Raw genomic sequence first — 22777 nt, forward strand, 5'->3', positions numbered from 1 at the left:
GGGGAAGGCTGAACGTCCTGCCTGGCCTTCCCATATGGGGCTGCCTCCTACCTTGCTCTCAGCTCTCAGCCAAGCAGACTCCACGGAAATCCCTCCAAAGAGACCCTCAAGGTCTTGGGGACTTCGTCAAAAAAAGGAAGACATTGAGTATTCATGGAGAATGTGTAGGTCTCATTCAGACACGAGGGGAAAATGTGCATACGGGGAGGGGGGTGAGTGAGGAGATCGAATGAGGGCCAGATGGGCATGGGATTGGCAGGGGATTTGGGGGAGAGGGGTTTGGCTGCTACACATTTTTCTATATTGTTGCTGACACCAAAACACCATAAAAATATGCTAACAACTGGACAAGGTTGACCTAGGCTCTACATCTCGACTTGTTGCCTTTCTCCTCCAAGGTGTAAATATTTATGTACAATGGGGAGATACTGAGTTGGGATTAGTTGGCGTAGAGTTAAGGCACTGATGAACGGCTCCCTCTCCGTCTTGCTTTTCCCGCTGATGTTGCTTGTTTGCTGCCTATGTCCAGTCTTAGCATACCTTGCTTGTGTGCAGCAGAGAGGATGTGGCTTTGCTCTGTGCCCTTTGACCTCTCATCTCAGCTGTTACATTGGCCTCTTCCCTGGAGGGTAGAAGTGCACAGACAGAAAGGAGGCAGTGAGTGGATAAAGGCCTGGAGGGAAGGCAAGAGGAATAGTAAAAAAAAATGTCTCTAAAAGCCTGGAGATAGGCTGCAGGAAGAAAGACACAGAGGGGGGCTCAAGAGACCTGGGTTCATCGAGCCATCCAGGAAAGCTGTCTTAACTTGCTCATCTGTGGTAGGTGAAGGCTGGGCTAGATGATGGCTGGTGCCAGTTCCAGCTCTGTTCTTCCCCAAGTCCATGAGAACATAAAGTCATAACGCTATGGTCCACAAGAAAATGAGAAGCCCCTTGAAGATGGTCCTTGTGCTCCCAAGTCAGATGCTATCCTGATCATAGCTACACCACATGACCCTCATCTCTGAACTGCTGCTGATCTAGGGAACTCAGAGCAGTCCCTTCCCCACGAATAAATCCTGGAATTCAAACATCTGTGACAGTGTCCAGAGGGGATGTTTGGCTCTTGCTTCCATTGGGGCCAAATAATCTCTCTCCAGGAGAAAATGTCACTGTGTATCATCAGGTGATGGAAGTGGAAGCCAAGTGCATGTGGTCTTCCAGCAGGTTGGGGGAGCACAGGGAGTTGGCCTGTATTGGAGGAGTGGATTTTTGTTGATGCGTGAGCTTCTCGCCTAATGATTGCCCATTCATTCCCTTGTAGGAGAAAGACTAGTTATTTATACCATCCAGAGGCCCAGCATACTAACGATGTGCACATGGGGACAGGAACGGGAGAGGGTGGGCTTGCTGGGCTGTGGGAGGTGATCACGGCTGCAGCGTGGTTGCTGGTGGCCTCCATAGCTAGGGGCCTTGTCAAAGGGAGGGTGGCACTGTCTCCACTGTTCTGAGCCTCCGGCGATCGCGCAGCATTTCTCTGAAGCTACAGGAAAGGACCTTATTGCGAAAGCCCAAGTTTAGAAATGACTTAAATAAGAACCCCGAAGGCTAAGTAGAATGGTGACTGAGCAGCCCTGCTTAGGGCCAGGTCAGAGCCCTGTCTGGACCAATTAATTTTGTTTTCCAGAACCACATGGGAAACCCTTAACCTTTAACGTACCAAGAACGGCTACTGGTCCCAAATGGACTGAATGAGAGAAGTGTGGGAGCTTAAGTGCACATCCACCACTTCGGCAGGAGAAAGAGCTCATAGACACCAAGCTCTCACCGTGATGAGGGGCCCCATTGCCACAGCCCCCTGGGAGCTGTGGCCCTTGTGAAGGTTGCTGGTAAGACGGAGCTTGCCCTTATACCTTTCCTCTTTCTTTTTCTGGGTTTTTGTTGGATTTTAAGCAATGCCTTTCTTTTCTTTTTTGCAGGGCTGGGTATTGAGCCCAGGGCCTTGCACATGCTAGGTGAGAGTGCTACCACGAGCCTACATCTTCAGCCCTTTTTATTTATTTATTTTGGAGATAGGGCCTTCCTAGGTTGCCCAGGCTTGCAATCTTCTTGCCTAGGTTTCTTTCGTAGCTGGGGTTACAGGTATGCACCACTGCCTGGCTTCAGCCATCCTTTGAAGTCTAGAGGAACCTCAGTCTCTTGGGTAGTTCCAGAATAGTCGAGGACTTGTTGGTGTCAGAACCTGAGCTCTATGTTGTCAGGAGTAGAAGGAATGCACGAGGAGAGGGAGACTGAGGGAGGGGGTACAGGGGTGGACCCACAATCCAGAAAATAATGAGGATAATGAGGCCAAGCCCGAGGGAGTGGGGTCTAAATGAACATCCAACGAAGGCAGTCAGGCGGCCAGCAGCTCCTGCTGTGCAGCAAGTAAACAAAAGAGACTTGGTGGGGGGGACACCCATTAGTGACCTGGTGGCTTCTGACTCTGGGGGCTGGGTGCAAGGCAATCAGGGGGCCAGGGCCACTTAGAGAGCAATGCTGGACGGGGTTGCTGCCTTCATGAATTATTCAGGGTGTTCCTGTTGGGCGGGTACAGGGCTCGGCACTGACCTGCCTCTGGGAGCAGACTTCATAGCTTTGGGCAGGTGGCCCAGGCAGCTTTGCTCCCTTTGTACCTCCTGGGGCTTCTGCAAGGCCCTGATTTGCCCTGAAGGTCTCTTTTGGAAAGCGCTCTCACTCTCTCTCACTCTCTCTCTCTCTCTCTCTGCTTCAGTTCTGGCTCAGTCCTGCAAGCAGGAGTCCAGACACTTGGGAATTTAAGGCAGAATTCTAGGATACTGAGGCCTTGCCACAAATTTGGGATGAAGTGGTTTAATGCAGCCCGAGGGACCCCGAGTGGGTTGGGCCTGCTCACTCTACTAATCCCCAGCGTTTCCTCGAGGCATTGAGCCTTTCATGGAGCCACTCTGCAGGCACACTGCAGAGCCAACCTCCCTAGGCCTCTGCGCCCCCAACGTCCCTCTCACTCTTCCCTGTCGTATCTTCTCCATGCTATTTCCCACTCCCAGACATCCTCGTGATCTTGCTCATTCGCCTCCCTACACCAGGATGTAAGCTGCGTGTGAACAGGGACCTTCACCTGGAAAACCCTCAGACAGGTAACTGCAGAGTGAATAGCTCCTGACTCTTGGTCCTTTACTTCCTTGGCTCGCTTTCCTCTTAGGCCTCATCCTGCTTGGTGATCTCTGCTGGGTGCTCCTCTTCCTGGCTGTGGGTGTTCCTCCAGGCCCATTTCCTGCTTCTGAATTCCCCTCGTACCTCTGGCACGGCCCCCCCACTCATTCTCCCAGCTTCATCACCTGTGTCTCTTCTTTTACCTTTTAATGTAATTTAAATAATCATTTGTTTGTTACATATTTATTTGCTCAGAAACTTCTGTTCAAGTGCAAGCTCCTTAAAAGCAAGGGTTGTGTTTATCCCTTCAATATGCACTTGTTCTAGGACTCACAGATGTTCTTCGAAGATGCATGGGGGGAATGTGCTCTGTGGATGCAGATCCATTCTGCTTTCTCTTGCTCTTGCCAGGCACCGGAGACCTGGGAGCCTAAGAGCCAAGGTGGGTGCTTTGAAAGCACAGCATCAGCTGCTGGCCAGGGAAGTCTTGGGAGGCTTCATCCCAGGGTGCTTTAATGAGTCACAGTGGATCAATTAGCCAATGCTCGGTCTCTACTTGACGAGCCTTTTGTGGCCACTCTCGATCTCACTCGACTTGATTATGTGGGCGTGAGAAGAGGATGCAGCTGGAATGTTCTCTGGGAAGGAGGGCAATTTCATTCCAGCAGGCTCGCCTTCCGTGGACATGCTGGCCAGTGAGGACCTGTGCACCTCCACAACAGAGCTGCCCTCCTGCCTCCCCCATCAGACTGCAAAGCTCAAGGGTAGAGCTGATAGGTTACATCCCCAGCCTGGTGCCTGGGAATATACTGGGCAGTAATTACACTGCAAGTACTTGTTACACAGCGAAAAGAAAGCCAATCCTACGTGAAAGAGGTTCTCTCTGGATCCTTTCTCCAATCCAAAGAAAACAGAGGAACATACTCCTCTAACCCAAATTTCTCATTGTCACTCTTTGGCCTTTGCTACCGTCAAAGCCTGCCCCAAATATTTCTTCTTTGAGAAACTTTTCCAGACAAATCTCCTCTGCTTCTGTTTCTTTCCTCTCCTGAACATTTCTGCACATGGCCAGTTTGGCTACTTGCCTAAGTGTGTTATAGGCACTCAAGCTGCTCTGTCCCCAGGTGCCTGCCTCGTGTCGAGGGGCTTAGGGGAAGGGGAGTTGGGGCCACTGGGCATAGTTCCCAGTCCTCATTAGCCTAGCCACTTGAAGGTAGGTGCTTTCTGTGCCATCCTTTTCTTAAGTGTCAGTAAATGTTTGTCAAATGAAAAAGAAATGAATCACAAACCCAAGGAGTACAGGAAGAGTACTGGGGAAAAGGTAAAAGAATCCAAGAGTCAGCACAAAAGCTGTCCCCCAAAATGACTGGATTTTGAGACAGATGAGGGAATCTAACCAGCCTACAAAGAAACAGAAAATCTTCGGAATCCCCTGATGAGCTGCACAATTTCAGGATCTATCTTCCATCCCAAGGAGCAATGTAACCAGACAGCCCTCAGGCTATTCAAGGATCACGGCTCTGTTAAAGACCTGGGTTCAAGTCTTGGCTTTACTACCTTCTCTCTGGGTGACAATGGCTAAGTCACTTAACCTTGAGCCTTCAGTTCTGTATTTACATGTAGGACACTCATAAGGTCTATGATGAGGATGAAACACGACAAGGAGCACGCTCTTGGCATCTAGTAGGAGCCTAGTATATAGTAACCCACATATTCCCAGTCTGTGAGGGGTCTGAGAAAGGCAGGCGGGAGGAACGCAGTGTAGAACTGCACTCATGGGAAAAGGAAGAGGAAAGCCTGCCAGTAGGGCCTCCTCTGTGGCAGGACATCTTAGAGAACGTCCTCTAAGAGCTTGAAAACAGGACTGATTCTCACCAATGTTTAAGGGAGAGGAGAGTGGGACTGGAAATCTGCCCATCCAGTGGGTTAGGCCTCTCCTATGGAGATCACACCCTGGAGGAATGGGTAGCTCTGTTCCGGTAACTCAAGAGAGCTAAAACTGTTCTACCGGAGAAGCTGAGAGGCCGAGAATCTCACTGCTTTGGGGATGGTTTAATATGGAGTGAACTGTAGCCCGGAGAAGAAAAATCACTTTTCAGAGCCACAGAGAGAACACACAGCATAGCTAAGACAGGAAATAAAACAGGAATACTGTAGCTTCTGCTACCCATAATCAACTACAGTCCAAACACATTGCACGGAAAATTCCAGGAATGAATAATGAATATTTTTTAAATCTCATGGTGTTCAGGGCCGGGGATTTAGCTCAGCGGTTCGGTCCTGCCTCACAAGCGCAAGGACCTGAGTTCGATCCCCGGTACCACAAAAAAAAAAAGAAAAGAAAAGAAAACAAAATCTCATGGTGTTCTGAGTGTCATGATGAAGCCTTGCACCATCCAGTCTGTCATCCATTTCTTTGTTCAAAGTACCCACACTGTATACACTACCTGCCTATTAGTCACTCAGGCATCTTTGTTATCAAATGGTCTTGCAGTATCATGGGGCTTTTGTCCAAGTAAGTGCTATTTTTTTTAATAATGATTCAGTCAGTTTTGTTTTTGTTTTGTTTTTATTGCAGTTGTTGTTGTTGTTCTAGTAGCAGGGATCTAACTTGGGACCTTGCACTTGTGAGGCAGGTGGCAGAACCATGGAGCTAAATCCCTGGCCCTGATTCAGTCATTTTATTTTGATATATTTTTATGACTGTCCTATTTCATTCTTCATTATTTTTGTTAATTTCTTACTGTGCCCAATTTATACATTTAACTTTATCATAGTTATGTATACATAGGAAAACATCACATACATTTGGTACTATGTGAAGTTTTAGGCATCCATTGGAGTACTTGGGAGGTACTCCCTGGCATAAGGGGAGGCTATGTAGTGATGCCTAACAGCAATCATAACAGCTGGCCTGGATCCAAGTGGAAGGCCGATCCTGGGAGGGGTACAGAGTTCCTTACAGGCTGAGCCAGCAGGAAGAAGGGGACTGTGGGCTGGTGGGCAACAGTGTCGTCCTCAGAGGTTGTGTATTATATTTTGTTTACTATATATAGTAACACCATGAGTTAGGCGCCATGAGTTAGGTCCCCATTTTGCTGATGTGGAAACTGAGGCACTCTTTATATATTTATATAATGTCCCAAGCTCAAAGCTGGGAAGTATGGAAGCTGCAATGAAACACAGATTTGTTTGGTACCAGAAAGCCTGAACTCTTTCTCCACAGTTCTGCTCATTTCTTGACCTAACCCGCCCTTTCTCCCTGCAGACCTGGAGTCCAGGCTCCCTGGAAGTACACCCCCAAACAACACACATACTCACGCACGCGCACACACACAACACCACCCACTAACCTAGCCTGCACCTGGTAAGCTGGAAGGTGGCCAAGTCCATTAGCACCACCAAGCACAACACATATGTTATGGCCCCAATTATAGCCTTCACCTCCTGCCACAATGAAGGAGTAGGGACTGCGACAGGAATTGTGTGCACTCGGGTCTGAGGCCTCTGGAGCAATAACTACAAGATTACAAAGACATTAGCAAACGCCGGTGACGGCAGCTCTATTATAATGATAAATCTACAGCTTTATATAGAAATAATGAGACTGGGGGTAGGCGAGTGGGGGAGGGGAGAGCAGGGTTTTAGGCAAGTGAAGCTCTGGCTGAAGTGACAGTGGCAAGAACCTGGGGATGCCCGGGAGACCACCAGGGACTTTAGACATCCACACAGGAGAGGGATCAGCAGTGTCAAGGCAGCTGTGTCCAGGGGTGGCATGGGTACCATGAACTCCCTCCACTGCCTTCTCCAGCTGAGCTTCTTGAGCCAGCAGAAGACCGGAAGCCTCCAGCTCCCCTAGCAGGTCCCATTTGCCTGCTTCTTGTCCTCTGGCTGGTGCTGCATATTAGTGGCTAGGCTGCCCAGGCCTCCCTCCAGTTCAACCTGGGAGTAGAAGGCCACTGTCCCTTGTTGCTTATGATCTGCAATCAACCAAGAACTAGACTCCCGGGATGCTTACTTCTCCTTCACTAGCCTTGAAGCTCTGTGATCAGTGGCTGAAAGAGAACAAAAGTGTCAGGCTTTGCTACTTCAGCCCAAGTGCTGTGGCACAGACCTGCCTGGTTCCACATGCCTGGTTCCACTGCCTCTGCCTCTCCCATAGGAGTCCCATTCATAGCACTTATGCGACCACAGAGCAGCCTCCTGAGTGCCTCTCCTGCTCCTCCCGGGGGCCACTGACCCTCCTCTCTGGTCCAGACTGCTTGATTTACCTGAGTGGTTAGAAGTTACTTTGCTGCTTCAAAGCAATCCATCCACTTGAACCATGCATAGGCTGGGTCTCTTCTCCCCAAGCCCAGCTCTACCCATTTTCAAAACAGTACTGGAGCTTTTCCTCCAGGAAGCCTTCCCAGGTTAATCCCATTAAGTCCAGCTGTCTCCCGATTATCCTTTCCTTGTATATCAGTATATAATTTCAGTTGAATTAAGTAAGAATCAGTCATCTAAGAGTACACTGGGTTTTTACATCCAGACAAGAAGGAAGATACAAGAGAAAGTCAACTGTGGGCCGCAGACATGCCTGACACCTCCACTGGGGGACTAAAGGGCTTTGCTGGACAGACTATGATAGGGAAATACCGAGGGACACAGAGACTGCATCAGAGGGGTCGGTGCAAGGATTTCTGGGAGGCTTTGGAGGTAGACTGATTTGAATTGAGCAGAGGTGGGGATCAGACCTGCTTAACAGAGCCCTTGTGAGCAAAGGCAAGAGGTGGAATGCTATACATGTTGAGGGACCAGCCTGCTGCCCTAGAGGAGCTGCCATTCTGAACTCAGGTCCAACGTGTAACTCTGGAAACAAAATCAGGACACAGAAGAGAAGCGAGCTGGCTGTCAGGCTGTCGGCTGCACTCATCTGTTCCCCATCATAGTGGCTGCAGGATATCCTGCACACTGAACGCTCAGACATTCCCAGTGACTGTGAGTTGGGTCTCCCTGGAGCCCAAATAATTAAATTTTCACAGCCAGCCCTGCAAAACAGGTAAAAGGACCAGCCTCTTTGCAGCTCTTCCCCCTTCTTAACTTTAGTACTTGCTTGCCAGGGCTTGAGCTGAGCACTGAGGTTCTGGGGCCTGTGCTTGCTAGTGAGGCTGCAGGCTGAGGGGCACCAGGGGACTCACCAGAGGGGGAAATCTTTCCTCAGACTAACTACATGCAAGGCGGGTGTGTGAGCATGGTCCCATCTGCTCAACTCTGGAAGACCCCAGGCTGGACACCCTCTGTGTGTGGCTGGAGAGCACCCCCTTCCTCTTGGCCTCTCAGGTTATTTACATCCACCTTTCCCCACCTGGTTTACTTTCGCTCCTCTGTGAGACTCTCCTAGATGTCCTGCTCTCTGGGCTCCTGGGTCTGCATGCAGTAAAGAGTTATTCCGGCTTGCTTTGCCAGCGCCTGCACAGACACGACCCAGCCCATGGGTCGAAAAGGCTCCCAGCCCCCACCCCAGCCCCAGTGCCTGGTACAGTCTTCTTGGGAGGTGGAGAAGGGCTAGCACGACACCGAGGAGGATGAGGACGGCGATGATTTTTCTGGTGCCTTTTCTAAAGCTGGGCTGGGAATGTGCAGCTGGGACGCTAACCCAAAAGCCAGGATGTGGGACGTTATACCAGGTACGGAGTGCACTTGGGCATACACTGCCTTCTCCAGGGTGAGACTGTGCTCCTACTGGAGCTGAGGGCATAGGATACGAAGATGGGGACGCGGACAATGGGCAGAAAAGCCTCTGCTGCCTCCATAGCCCCGTCCCTCATCACCCTGGGCAATGAGCTACCTCTGCACCTGTATAGTCACACAATGAAGCTGCTGCCTTAGGAGACGACGCAGGCAGAGTGGAACCAGATGTAAACTTCAGGGTGATTTATGTGGCAGAGCTCCTGGTCCCAGGCTGGTGCACAGCTGCTGTGTGTCCCGCCCTGTCTGCCCACCCCGTCTGTCTGCAGGCCCTGCCAGCTGCTCAAGCTGTTCTTGGGGATGCCATTTCAGAAAAAGCAAAGGTGGGAGAGGCATGAGGACACTGGGCTGGTCAAAGTCAGTGCTAGCTATGAGAACAAGATGACCCACAGACCCTTCCCAGGGCAAAAGCAGAGCCCACCAAGCCTTTTCTCTTTGAATAAATCAAGATGCGTGCCCCCTCTGCAATCAACAAGGCTGATTTTCCAAGCATGTCTCCTTGAAAATTCACCAGAGATATTGAGTATGGGCTGTACCACGGCAGAGTCTACAGACAGAGTTGGGTCACCCCTCTGGCACAGGTATGGCTCAAGAAACATCCATGACAATCAGCACCCAAAACTCTAGATGTGAGGCCATCAGAGCTTGGTATAAACGTCCGTGTGGGGCTCTCAACTGCCTCAGTAATCTCAAAGGCAATACTAGCTGCCCCATGGAAGGTGGCACCTGGCCCCCTCAGCCTGGGGGACTGTGCATGCCAGCACAGCTAGGGCCTCTGCATTACACACTTGCTAGTTCTCAGCACCAAACCTGTCCTGTCTTCCCTTAAAAGCCAACTTGAACCTCGACTCCTTGAGACCTTTCCTGGTTAATTCTAGGTGACAGTGAAAGCCCAGGATCTGCCCCCAGGTATCAGCCAGTTCTCCTTTGAGCTGGTCTTGCCCACGTCCCACACAGCACTGAAGACAACACCTAACACCAAGGCTCTGGTATGTGCAGTCATCAGTGTTGTTCATTAAATGTTTGGAATTTTCCTTCCAGGCACGGGGTAGGATTGCTTTGCCCCTCTCTCCATGATATTAAGAGTTGTCATGTGTCTTGCTTTGCCTAATGAAATGTAAGTGGAAGTGACATGTGTCGTTTCTGCACAAAAAGGTTAAGAAACGGTGCGTGATTTGCCACATCCTCTCCCTCCCGATATTTAATTGTGGGTGCACACAGTGAGAGGGAGCCTCTGTCGGCTTTGATCCCTGGGTTATGAGGCGAGCGGCGCCCCTAGCCAAGCTGCAAAGTGCATGTGACATGGATGAGCAATAAACTTCATTTGTCTCAAGCCACACACTCCTGAGGTTGTTAGTTGCTGCAGCATAACCTGGTTCATCCTGATTGATACAGCGTGTCCTTGATCGCCCACTCCAAGGTTCTAGTTCACATCAATGCCCTCAGGAGATGATACCATCTGACTCAGTCTATGGGCCTGGCCCAATCTTTACCCAGAACCAGAGGAACACGTACCATAATTTTATAACCTGAGGCCTTGAAGGCTGAGAACCGTCCGCAAACTTACCATCGGGATCAAAAGATAAAAATGTACTTGCCTTCCCACTCACGTGGAGACTCTGCTACCCTCGATCCCAACTTGGGCAGAATGTAAAGACTTCCCCAGGTGCACCGGACCACTGGGGTCATTTCATTTCCTTCATCCTGAAGGGCAGAGGGCTTGGGAGCCGGAGGCATGTCCCACCCCACCCAGCACTGCAAACCCTCAGTCAGCCAAGGGGACAGAGCTGTACTCACACTGGTGGCATACTGGATGTCCTTCCAGATGGAGGTTTCCCGGGACAGGTCAGAGGCTTCAAAGAGGTTGTCTAGGATGACCTCCCCGATCATGTCGTGGCGCGAGAAGCGGTCGAAGTCAAAGACACTGAGATGCAGCTTGCGGTCAGCCAGCTCCTCATAGGGCACAGGGAAGTGGAAGTTCTCATCGAAGGTGGGGTTCAGGGTCTTGCGGTGCACCCGGGTCTGCAGCTTGCATTTGCGGTCGGGCAGGAGGTAGATCTTGACGTAAGGGTCAGAGCTTCCACAAAAGTCCTTGGCAGGGAGGTCAAAGGCTTTCAGGATGCGCACAATCAGGGTCTCGCTCTCATAGTCATAGCGTAGGCTGAAGTTGATCTTCCCACAGCTCTTGGCAGCCTCGGACTTGGCGTCGTCCCCGTCCACCGACTTCTGCTTGTAGAGCTCGGGCTTGATGCGGCCAATGCTGGTCGGCTGCTCTGCGGCTGGGGGCAGCTCATTGCCATAGTCTACGCTGGACACATGCATCTGCCGTGGCAGGTGGCGCTTGAAGGACGTGTGCCTGGCAGAGAGCAGGAGGGGCAGAGGGAGGGTGTCAAGGCTCAGGGAAGACCCGACCTTGGTGGCACTGGAACATCCTACCCCTTGTAAAGCCCCTTTTTCCTCCCCTTTTTTGACCCTACTTTTCCTGTGCATACATTTTTGTGCACAAGGTGGTTGGAAGCTTTAATATATGTAAAGTAGCTGGAATGGTGCCCGGTGTATAGCAAGCTCAATAAATGTTAACCATTGTAATCATTTTCCTGCTTTCTAAGTTTTTTTTTTCCTAGGAGGCATGACTCTGATTCCTCTGTTAATCCATGAGTCCCCTTGGGAGAAGGATCCTTCTCCATAAATCATCATCCATCATCGTCATCGTCATCACCCCCACGACCACCACCACTTACTCTTCGGCCAGCAGTAGAGTGAGGAAAAGTATAGGCTTTGGAGTCAGACTGCATTGCTCAAGTTTAGCTCTGCCACTTTCTAGATATGTGACCTTGGACGAGGTATTTAAATTCTCTATGCTATAAAAATAAGGATAATAAAAGTAATTGCATAGAATTGCTCTGATGGTGATATAAATTAATACATGTACAGTATGAGCTGTAGAATGCAAGAATTGAGCCAGGTATATAATAATCAGTATATAACTCTTAGTATCACATGGATTCTTTCATTGTTTCCTCACAATGGTTTGTAAGAGTCATTAGCTTTATTTTAAAAAACTTTTTTATTAGCTCTATTTTACAGTTGGGAGAACTTCCTTGAGGTTCAGGGGACGTGAGCCGCTTGCCTGAGGCCACCTCCCTCCCTGTGGCTGGAAACCGTGGCAGCCTGGAAGAGAATTTCAGGGACCCAGGAATCCACATGAGCCCTAAGTTTGGAGCATGCATTTTAGTTTTGAGTAAATACAGTGTCTTGTCCCTGCATGCGCCCCACCTTTTAAAGGTATTTCTTATTTTAAAGTAGGGTTTTTTTTTTGTCATTATGTGTTTGTTGTTAGTATTGTTTTGAATTAAAGGATGCCACAGACACCACTTCTGTCATTCAGGGAACTCTGAGAGGTTTGAAAGGAGTCCTCATTCTTAAGAAGGAGTCTCTTGCCTCATCTCCAGTGAACTGTGGTACACAGCTATGAGAGGCTTTACTAATATATCTCCAAACACATCATGCGCTTTCATTCCCCTGAGTCTTCCCATATTCTCTTCCAACCCTCCTCTCCACTTTTCTGTTCCAGCCACAGCTATCCCAGGTGGACACCACACACAGCACCCCACCCCAAAGGATCCCCTTTTGTGACATCTCTCCTGCCGCCCACCTCCTCTTTGATTGCCCACCGTGGGCCACACCATCTGATCTATTCTTCCACAAGCATGTGCTGTTATTTCTGGCCTCTGATCTTCCCAGGCTGAAATCTCATTAATGCACTGAATACAGAAATGCAGGCATGTGAGGCTTAAGAAGCGAGGGGCACCCTCTTCACCTGGTGGATGACGCTGGCTCTGTGGTCTGTCGCTGCAGCCGTGTATGGCGCATTATGTGCTCCTTTACTGACATCTGCACCTCGGCCGGGATATCTGGGGACGTGTGACTAATCTTCACGGCTGCCTCCAGGAAGCCCAGGGTGCTGGGGTCCTTCAGCTTGTCTGCCATGTTGCCTCTGGAGCTGGGGCTCTGGAAGGCCTCTAAGTGAGGGTTAGCAGAAGAGGGGCTGGAGGCCTCCTTGTTCCTCCAGGGTGTCCAGCACAGCTTCCAAAAGAGAAAAAGAAAAACTGCCACCAGGGCCACACCACACACAATAACTACCACGGCGAGAAGGCCAACAGAGGTGCCTGCCCAGCGAGTGCCAGACGGGCAGGGACAGAAACAGACAGAAGCAGGAGGAAGCAGGCAAAGGTGTTGGCAGAGGGTGCACACAGAAGGGACAAAGACGGAAGAAGAGAAAAGAGTGGTCATGAGAAAAACTGCCAAGTCAGAAGGAGAGCAATGACTTTTAGAGATGACTCTCAATTGAACATTTCGTAAAATACCTGTAGCCTTCTGTTTACCCCAGGCTGATTTCTCCAATATCACCGTCCCCGCAACAGCCACCAGTTTGAGGAGCACCTTACTGCCTCCTCTACTGCCCACTGGCATGTGTGCAGGGAAGGGAAAGTAATTTAAATGGCAGCCTAAGGAAACGTGCAAATTCGTGAAGCGTTCATATTTGGATGCTGTTTGAATTTCTATTAGAGCTGTTACTAAGGACAGGCCCATCAAAGTGGTTTCTGTGTGTAGCTCTCTTTCCCCGCGGGCTGTGAGGCCAACTCACTCTCTCTTCCTCCTTGTCTCACCCCCATCCTGCCCAAGGCTGGAGCTCAGCAAACAATGAATTGACTTCAAGGGAATGGGGTCACTCTCATATCCTTGAGTGCAGGGGTTGGCTTCTCAGAAGAAGAATATTTCTGAGTACCCCAGAGCTCAACCGATACTTGTATTAAGTTGGGATCTGACCTACACAGTACATGTCAAAGATAAATGCAAAATGCAAATGATTCTGATAGCTACCCTTTCCCATGTCAGTGGCTATTTGAGGGACCTGCTGTAAAGCTGGTTGTTTGAGCATTGCGGTTGATTTGGAGGTGAGTACCCCTACCCAGCCTGCTCCTGACCCAAAGGGACGCCCATGATCACAGCAGTACCATGCATGATGCCTCTCTTCGTGAGAAGTTATTCAGCAGACCTCCCACCAGACTTCCCTCCCCAAATCTGAGAATGAACCTTTGAGCCCAAGCCCTCTTTTTTTTTTTACTCTGAGTAGAGAAATCAGAAGGCTCTGAACCAATGGTAGCCTGCCAAGGTTTGCAAAAAGGTCATTTGTGGACAAGTCAGTAGAAGAATTTAGCTTGGCTTGCATAATGATTGAGAAGTTAGGAAAATTCTACAATCATCACCAACCCAGATTCTCTGGGAGAGGCCGATGATTTGGCACCGGGACCCATGACCGCACAGCAGGCACTGGTGACTCCCTTTATACGGGTGGGTCCTCGCCAGCTCAACCCACACTTTCCTGTTCCCTGCCAAGTCCCTGCAGGCTTGAGAGGTTGCAGCCTCGAGATTAGCCTGCTTCGATGCCTTCAAAATCTTAGGATTTAAAAGCGAGAAACAACCCCACAAAGTCTGAAGCCAGATTTTACTTTTACATATGGGAGCTGTGGCCCAGAGAAGGGACTTGCCTGGGATCACAGACTGGGCAGGCGCAGAACCTCCCCCAGGGTCTAGACATCCATAGTCCAGCCTGGCACTCTTTCCACTGTTCTGGTCTGTTTGTCTCAGATTAAACTATACACTCCCATAGGCTCTTGAACCCTATGTTTTCACATCTCTTGACTCATGAACTAACTTAGAAACTGGCACATGGGAATGAGTGAATGAATGAATGAATAGAAAATACAAGAATTAAGTGTAACCAACATTTCCTGAGTACTTTCCAGGTGCTGGGTCTGAGCTAGGCTTGGGAGACAAAAAAGACCAGGTTCCTCCTGTACACAGGCCCCTAGGAAAACCATCTCAGATCCAGAGGGGTCTGAGAAGGCAGTGGAACATCAGCCACCCTCTCTGGGGGGCAGCACTGTCTTTTAGATCCATTTCCAGTTACTTGTTTGGATCAGCGATCAGGTACCTCTAGGAATAGGGAATAAGAGCACAGTCTCTTCAAATCCCAAGCCTCCTATCAACACCCCTGCCCAGCCCCTACATGGAGACACTGGAGCCCTTTCCTGGCCCAAAAAACTGGGGCTAGTCATTGCCCTGGTGATCACCAGGGACCAGGAAAGCTGATTCTAAGGTACCTTCTAGGCAAAGGTCATCAGTATGGTGTGCCTGTGCCTCAAGGGCACAAGGGAAACATAAGATCATTTTAGTATTTATTCTCTTATATAAGAAATCAAAATTTTAATATATAGATTGATAGTAATAATGGCATTTTATTATTGGATTTGATCAATTTATTCAACTTTACTAGGTCCAAGGTTTAAAGTGCTTTTTTATGTGTTTACTTGCTTAATCCTTTCCATTGAATTGGTAAGATATTATCCTCATTTTGCAGGTGTGGAAATAGACAGAGAAGATCGCTCAGGTCATGCAGCTAGTAAGGAGTGGAGACAGGCTTTAACCCAGCCAGTCCAGCCCTGCAGCATCTTCTCTGTAGGGCATAGACCTATACATAACTTGGGGACACATAGACATGTACTGGAGATGATAACTCAATTTTTTTTCTGTTATGTATTCATAATCTAATTAGCTTAGAGACCATTTCTCCAAGCCCTTATCCTACCAGGCTCCCCAGGAAAACTATTACAAATATATGTACCCTTATTCTAAGTATCTGGCCATCTCCAGAGCCCTCACATCTGTTCTCAGTTACAGCTGTTCTGCATGCATTCTCCGCAATGGAGTCTCTTAAAACAAAAGGTATTTCTAGGGCCTTGCTTTCCTTTGATCATACATTTTACTTGCTCTCTTAATAATTAGAATTTTAATGAGAAGGGGGGGATGAGGGGAGTACATGGAGTGCATTTAAATGTTCAGTCTGACAAAAAAAAACAAAAACAAAAAACAAAACAACCTGAATTTATAAATGAAAAAAGAGATGGAGGAATGGTAGGCCAGGGAATACGCTTTTTTCTCAGTATGATTGCTATTTCTATTGCTTCTCCACATGACCCCCAGCTGTTGCTCCCTTGGAGCTGTGATTAGGGGAGGTATAGGGTGTTATTAGGAATCAGCACCCAGCACTCAATACTGGTTATATAAAGCCAGGAGGCCCATCCTGTGCCTGGCAAGTCTTCTTCCAGGACTAGGAGAGCCTGGGCTTTGACTTCTCAGGGGCAGTCAAGGAGAGGACAATTAGATCCTGCACACCAAGGGACATCCCACCCACGCAGGGACACGAGGTAGTAACCAAGTCAGTACAAGCAGAATCAGGCTGGAGTGGAGGTTAGTGTAGAGGATTTAACCCCTTTAAAAGTCACTGTTTGTGGCCCACAGCTCAGACAGGCTTCGTCCCATGGTGAGTTGTCCGATTTCTGTCACTTCAACAGATACCCGAGAAAAATGATTTATAAAAAGAAAAGGTTTATTTTAGCTCACAGTGTTGGAGGTTTCAGTCCATGACTGGTTGGTCCTGTAGTTTTGGGTCACACAGCACCTCATGGTGGAAGCACGCAGGAGAACGAAAGTGCTTACCTCATAAGCAGGAAGTGAAAGAGAGAGGAGAAAGGAGGTGGGGCCCTGCTGTTCCCCCCAGGTGAAGCCCTCAATGACTGAAGACCCCCCCCCCAGGTCCCACCTCTGAGAGGTTTCTCCACCACCAATGCCACCACTCTGGGAAACAGACTTTCAGCGCATGGCCTCTGGAGACATTCCAGATCCAATTTATAGCACCTGGTCCAAGTGCGCTGAAGCTGGGAAGGGATGGAAGTTCGCATAACTGCCTACAGGCTGTGCACAAGTCTCGGTCCCTAAGATGTGTGCCTTTCTACCCTAAGCTTTTAGGGCTAATCTATCAGGACAAAATTGTCCCCTAGGAAGTCATAGGTGTACAAATAACACCTTCAAGACACCTTTTCTATTCACATCTTGTTTGAACTTCGGCCCCCAGAGGCAGATAGAGCTCTGATGGGTAATTCTGTCACCTTCTGGTCCTGATCCAGTTCTCATCATAAGTGTACTATTCACAAGCCTCAAAACCAGACAGATACATCCCTCCAGCACTGGGAAGGAGAAAGTGCTTCCTTGGTATTTGTATTCTTTCTCTGAATCTTCTTGCTTATTTACCCTTCAGCCTAGAGAGAAGGAAGTGAAAAAGGATTCATTCAGCATCCATCTCCAATAGCTTTAAGCTGTGTGACTCTGGAAAACTATGTAGTCTACCTCAGCCTTAATTTCCTCATCCATTAAAATGGGAATAATAATTGTGTTTGCCTCATAGGGTCATTGTAAAGTTGAAATGAGATCAAAGGACTACACCTAGAAGGTAGTTAGCCATATACAGATACTAGCTATTTTTATTAGAATGACCTATGCTCAATCTAGTTTTAAATATCCTTTAGTTTTAAATTTTTTCAGTGATCAGAGCACCTGCGAGCTGTGAATACTAGTCAAGATAACTGTAACCTTATCATGACAAACCAAGAGCAGTCTTACTAGTAGAAAAAATATAATTACTTCATAGATAGCCAGTTGTCTCTGTATTTTGAGACATAATATATACTATGTGAAAGATCACACACCTCCAAGATTTTCTGTTGATATTCATTTGCTTGCTACTGCCCTGGTTGTGTTGTTAGCATCACTACTCAGCTGGTGAGCAAGTACAAGTTCCAAAGAGGTAAGAAGAAAATCATGGAAGGAGAATCGACAATTGAGAAATCCTATGCTCTAGCAAAGCTTTCTTGGAAATTGAAGGAAATAAGTTCATGAGTTCTATTAGTCATGAAACATCTTTACTCAGGTTACCAGAGACACTCTCGTAGCTCGTAGGCACCTGACTTGGGTAACTACAGTGGCCAATGGGAAAGAGTCCTTTCAAAAATTCTGAAGAGCTATGGAATTAGGCTTTGGAGACCTACATCAGAGATAAGGCACTGTACAGGTGTCCGTGGCTTTTACCCCTGGCTCAGGTTGGACTTCACAGTGCTCAGAAACCAGGCAGACATCTCAGGTGGACATCAGGCTAGATTAACCGCAGCGCCCATTCCAACCACTTTGCCTTCTCACTGTATGACCTGTGGCAAGTCGTCTAGCCTCTCCAAATCTTGGCTTCCTCCTTTACTTAGTGAGGATTCTATATTCTTAGGATCATTGTAAGTATTACATAAACTATGACTTTGAGCAGAGATTCTGGTCCAGGATGAATGCCCCAAAATATAAGCTGCTATTGTTCTTCATGATTTTCCTTTTTGGTGGAATTTAATAGTTCACTGGGTTCAGAAAAACCCAAAGCTAGGCCTCTGAGCCACACAGAAAGCCAGATCAGAAGGCCAAGCACCTGAGGGACCCCAGCCCCTATTATCTCCCAGGAAGTCAAGATTCCCCTGAAGGCCATCAGGGTAGGACCTGCTTGTCACCTTAAATGAGACTGGCAGGGTGATGGCCCATGGCCTCCTTTCTCTTCTGGAAAATGCTAGGTCATAAGTGAGCAGCCCAGGGCTTTCTTATCTGCCCCACTGACACTTCTTCAAAGCCAGAGCTCTGGAGCCCTCTCCCCTTTTCCCTACCCACAGTGTTAGGATTCATCAGCAGCTCTCATCGCTTCCTATTGTTCCCATTTTCTTTAATGGGCTCCCGTGTCAGGAAAATCCATTTTGTAACAGTAACAGGCATTCTCGCTAACACATTGTAATTGAAAAGATAAACTGGGGAGAGAAATTGAAAAGACAGGACCATTTTCTCTGCTCACCCCAATGCCACCACAGTTAGAGAAGTCTGGCCGCAGGGCCTGGGGTTGCTGGTGGACACTCAGAAAAAGAAGAGCTCGGGCTACGCAGATCGGGAGCTGCCTCAGCCTAGCTCTGGTTGAGACACAGCTGGAGTCACAGGCAAAGCACAGTCCAGGGACCAGGCAGCAAGTGATGCAGAGGCCCAAGCGCATGGGAGAAACAGCATTTAGCCCAGGAAGGGAAGAGACTCTGGACAGAACCATTAGAATTAACACTAATGATATTGTTCGCTATTTATTTCAACATGGTGAGCACTATGACCTTTATGTCATCTCATTTCATCTTTCCAGCCTCCCACAGAAATTGGTTTCCACTTTTCAAAGATAAACTAAATGTAGAGATAGAAGTTAACTAAGTAATTTGTTCAAAGGTACGGTGAATTAAGCAGAAGAGCTGGGGTTTGAATCTAGGACTTGCTGATGCCAAAGTCCAGGCTCTTGAACCAGGCATCTCAGGTGACTGGAGGTGGAGAAGAAGAGCTACAGTCAAGGGCTGGGCAGAGGAGCTGGAGAGTCGCTTCTGAGCTGTAACCAGGAAAAGGTGGGGTGCCCTCAACTCTTTGGCCTGACTCTGAGCTCATGCACAGTTCTGCAAACTTGGACTATGAGCCACCTTTCTGCTTCTTCCCTGCAAAGTACATGTTGCGGGTTACCTGCGAGCCACCAGGCAAATAAGCAGTAGCACCTGAAAAGTCCCAACCAGAAATGTAACTGAGGAGTGTGTGTGTGTGTGTGTGTGTGTGTGTGTGTGTGTGTGTGTGTGTGTGTGTGTGAAGCAGGCACTATTCTGTAGTGAGGCTCATAGACACGGGCCATTAATAATAAGCTCTGCTGTGGCTTGTAAATTTATTTGGCAAATTGAATGTAATTAAAATTCAGGGTTGGGGAAGGGGAGCAGAGGGCCATTGCTTCTTTTCCTTCTTTAGAGATCCAGGCCCAGTTACCGATGGGGATAATTAGCAGAGTCCAAACACAGAAGGAATTAATGCTCCTGAAAAAGCTGTGATGAGGAGAGACAGTGCTGAGCTAATTATGGCCACACCAAGCTTTATGACTGGGTGCCTGCTTCCACCATCATTAGGGGATTCAGAGATAAATCAGAGACTAATGTAGAGTATTATAGCTAGCAGAGCATTGGCACTAATTTAGCAATTATTAGTATTATGATTTTGGCAGATGGTAACTGTACCTCTCTGCCTGGCTGGTCAGGGAATGTGGCCTCTCTAAGTGGGGAATTAAGGCTGTAGCAATGGAGGCGATGGGCAGACAGAACACCAGAAAGATCCTTTTCCCTCTGTGCTCTTCTCCCTTTTTGTACTAAAAACTGATGAGAGGAGAGAATTGTGTGGGTCCTTGAAAAACAAGAACAAGTTCAGAACTCCTGAGAGATAAGGCAGGGATGAGGCATCCTTGTTTGCTTCTGCTGTCAGAGACCCCTCCGAGTGCAGCTCCTAAAGTTAATCCAGTCTTTAGAGGTGATTTTTCCTGTGTAGGACTGGCAAGAGTGCCACCTAGCTCATTCAGGATATTCTCTTAATATGCTTTCTCCAATTGTAGAGAGCTCTACACAGACCCTAAGGAAAGCTAGCCTGATCCAGTTGCCTCAGCCTCAGGCCTAATTATTTGCATCCACATATTTTCCCCCCCAAACTCTGGACAGGGAAGACAAAGTAAAGTTGTAGCCATTGGGAGAGAACACATCTTTGGTACAGAGCTTGGAGGGATGAAGCGTACTGGATCTTTTGTCCCCCACCATCAGAGGAAGAACACTCGATCTCTGAATCTGAGAGCTCTAGAACTTCTACATATTGGACCTTGCTCCAAGAATCCTAAAGCTAAAAACCCAGTAGATTCAGAATGACACCCCATTGTGTTCTTCAGGACCCTGCATCGCCCCTTTGCTCAAAGAAGGCAAGATCTGCAGGATTCCTTCGTTTTGGAAAAAGGTGAGTGGTTGGTTATTCGGGTGTAGACACAGGACTCTGTTTTAATGAAATGTTGTGCATTTTAATTTGCCATTGCACACAGAAAAAAAAATTCTCTGTGTTGTGAAAGGCCAACTTCAAAGCTGAAGCATAGATTGTCTCCAGAGTCATTAGCAAAGTGAGCAAACATCACATACATCTCTTGGTCACAGGTAAGCTGGGAAAAACAGCTTCTTCCTGCCTATCGGGTTAAGGGCAGGGCAGCTTGGGTCTGCTTTTGGGTTCCTGCATTTTCTGCAACATCTCTGGGTCTCTGCTTACTAGCTCAGCCCAGAGCTCACTCTTCCCACACCCAGCATCTGCAATATGGCCTGTGGGGAAAGTTCATTCACCTCCAAGAGGCAAATGACAAATGAAAGGTAGAGAATCATCCATCAGTGTTGGGGGTGGGTATGTATTAAGGAGGAAACCAGACCCTTTGCCTTTAGAGTTTTTTAAAGAAAATGGAAATTTTTCTTTTATTTGGGGCAGTTTGGGTATGGATGTTTCCAAACCAGGGTCTGACAGACAGATTTCTGGTGCAATTCCTAGCATAGATCTTGGCACTGAGAGGGTCTCAGTAAAAGATAGTGGAGTCTGAATCTCAGGTGTTACTAGAAATCCCACATGCTAGCATCTTAGAACAGAAGGAAAACATAAAATGGTAAAAGGAGCCGAGCACACTCTACTCACTTGTGTTTTTCATAAAACTGCAGAAGAATTTCTCTGGCTAGGGAATCTGGATTCTCTAGACACTGGCTCTGGGATGTAGGGAATAGACTGGGAGGTAGGATTCTGGGGCCGTGAACTTCATGACACCTCCGCAGACCCTGTACTCACTTAAATCTGGAGGTCTCAAAGCCACTCTTCAACCCCTTTCTTTTGCTCTGATCCAGAGTCTCCTTCGGTCTGCCTCTCCTATCCCTTTCAGCTTCCCAGCTTGGCCCCTTAGGCTTCCTGGGGCTTGTGACTCAGCAGTCAAAGTTAAAGTTCCCCAGGGCTGACAACTCAAACTTGCCTTCTGAATCAGCCTGCAGGAAACCATACTGATTCATCTGGCCTTGCTGGCTCTCAACCCTCAGACTTCTCTCACCCTCAACCTGGTCACTCAGGCACCTGTCATTGTGGACTAAAAGGCATCCTTCTGGAGTCCTTCAGGGCTTTTCTCCACTGTGAGGGTTTACGGCACAGACACCCCCAAGCCCTCATCCCATGGTCAGTGTTTCTGCCCTGGACAGAGAAGGAGGAGCAGCTCTCAGGCGGAACTCGACAGGTGTGTCTGCACCCTCTGGGCTCTGAAAGCTGGGACCAGCATTAAGGCCCCACTGCAGATGGTCCATTGGAGGAAAAGGCTTCAGAAGGAAGCTAGGGAACAGGAGGAGAGAAAAAGTGAAGTCCCCGGCTTAGGGAAAATTTCTGGTGAGTGTACGCAGTTGAGCGGTGAAGAAAGAGATGGCACCAGAGAACCAGAGACTAATAATTTTTGCTGGGCCCCATTGTTTCTGAGAACATCCAAGAAGGAGAACCAGCCTCACCAACTTTCATCACTGTACCACCCTCTTTAAAAAGTTCTAATCTCCATCTCTTCTGCTGCAGTAATCAACTCATTGATTACATATTATCAGGGGTGGAGAGACAGGTGCCCTCTACGACTCACCCACGTCTGAAGTGGGCTCCACTCACCCGCAAACCTGCATCTGGCAACCTGCCCTCCACCCCCAGCCTCCCCTTGGACATCTGTTCCTAACCAGTGACCCTATCTCAGTGACCCCCTTAACCTCAAGGGAAAACAGGGCTGTGGCACCTGCGGCCGCTGAGATTGCCCCACCTGCACCAGCTCCACGAACTGCTCCTGTCCCTGGCCGCTTGTCCCTGGAGAGGCACAAATTCCAGCCTCCGGGTCCCCTCCTCCCTTTCCCGAGCTGCTTGTCGAGTAGTCACGAACACCCCTAAGGCCCCTAGGCCCAGCACCACGGAGGGTCGGGACTGGGGGACAAAGAGAGGCGCGCAGAGTGCGGAGCCCCAGTGAACCCCGGCGTCTCGGTCCCGCAGGATCTCCCCACCCCCACGCTGCGTTCCCTCCCGGCCTCGCAGCGCCCCCAGCCCCGCCCACC

The 22777-nt window shown here is 48.7% G+C and overlaps 1 protein-coding gene across 8 annotated transcripts in view; it reads right to left on the minus strand.

The window, feature by feature from the left end:
• Positions 1–22777, minus strand: part of Syt6 (synaptotagmin 6) — a 58173-nt gene that overhangs the window by 33877 nt on the left and 1519 nt on the right. For 3 of the 8 annotated variants that reach the window (XR_002025579.2, XR_002025577.2, XR_002025578.2), the window contains exons 1-2: positions 12703–17227; positions 10680–11238 (exon numbers count right to left, since the gene is read on the minus strand). Coding sequence is in view for 4 of the 8 variants with exons in the window: in XM_033758193.1 (XP_033614084.1) it covers positions 599–622; positions 10680–11238; positions 12703–13475 (1356 nt within the window). In the remaining 4 variants the exon portion in view is untranslated. Of the gene's footprint in view, positions 1–190; positions 623–10679; positions 11239–12702; positions 17234–22777 lie in introns of those variants that run through there. The other 5 variants (XR_781637.3, XM_010631239.2, XM_019208513.2 and 2 more) reach the window with 3 other exon arrangements.

The sequence above is a fragment of the Fukomys damarensis genome, unplaced genomic scaffold, assembly GCF_012274545.1.
Source record: "Fukomys damarensis isolate Sample0158 unplaced genomic scaffold, DMR_v1.0_HiC HiC_scaffold_33, whole genome shotgun sequence".
Classification (NCBI taxonomy): domain Eukaryota; kingdom Metazoa; phylum Chordata; class Mammalia; order Rodentia; family Bathyergidae; genus Fukomys; species Fukomys damarensis.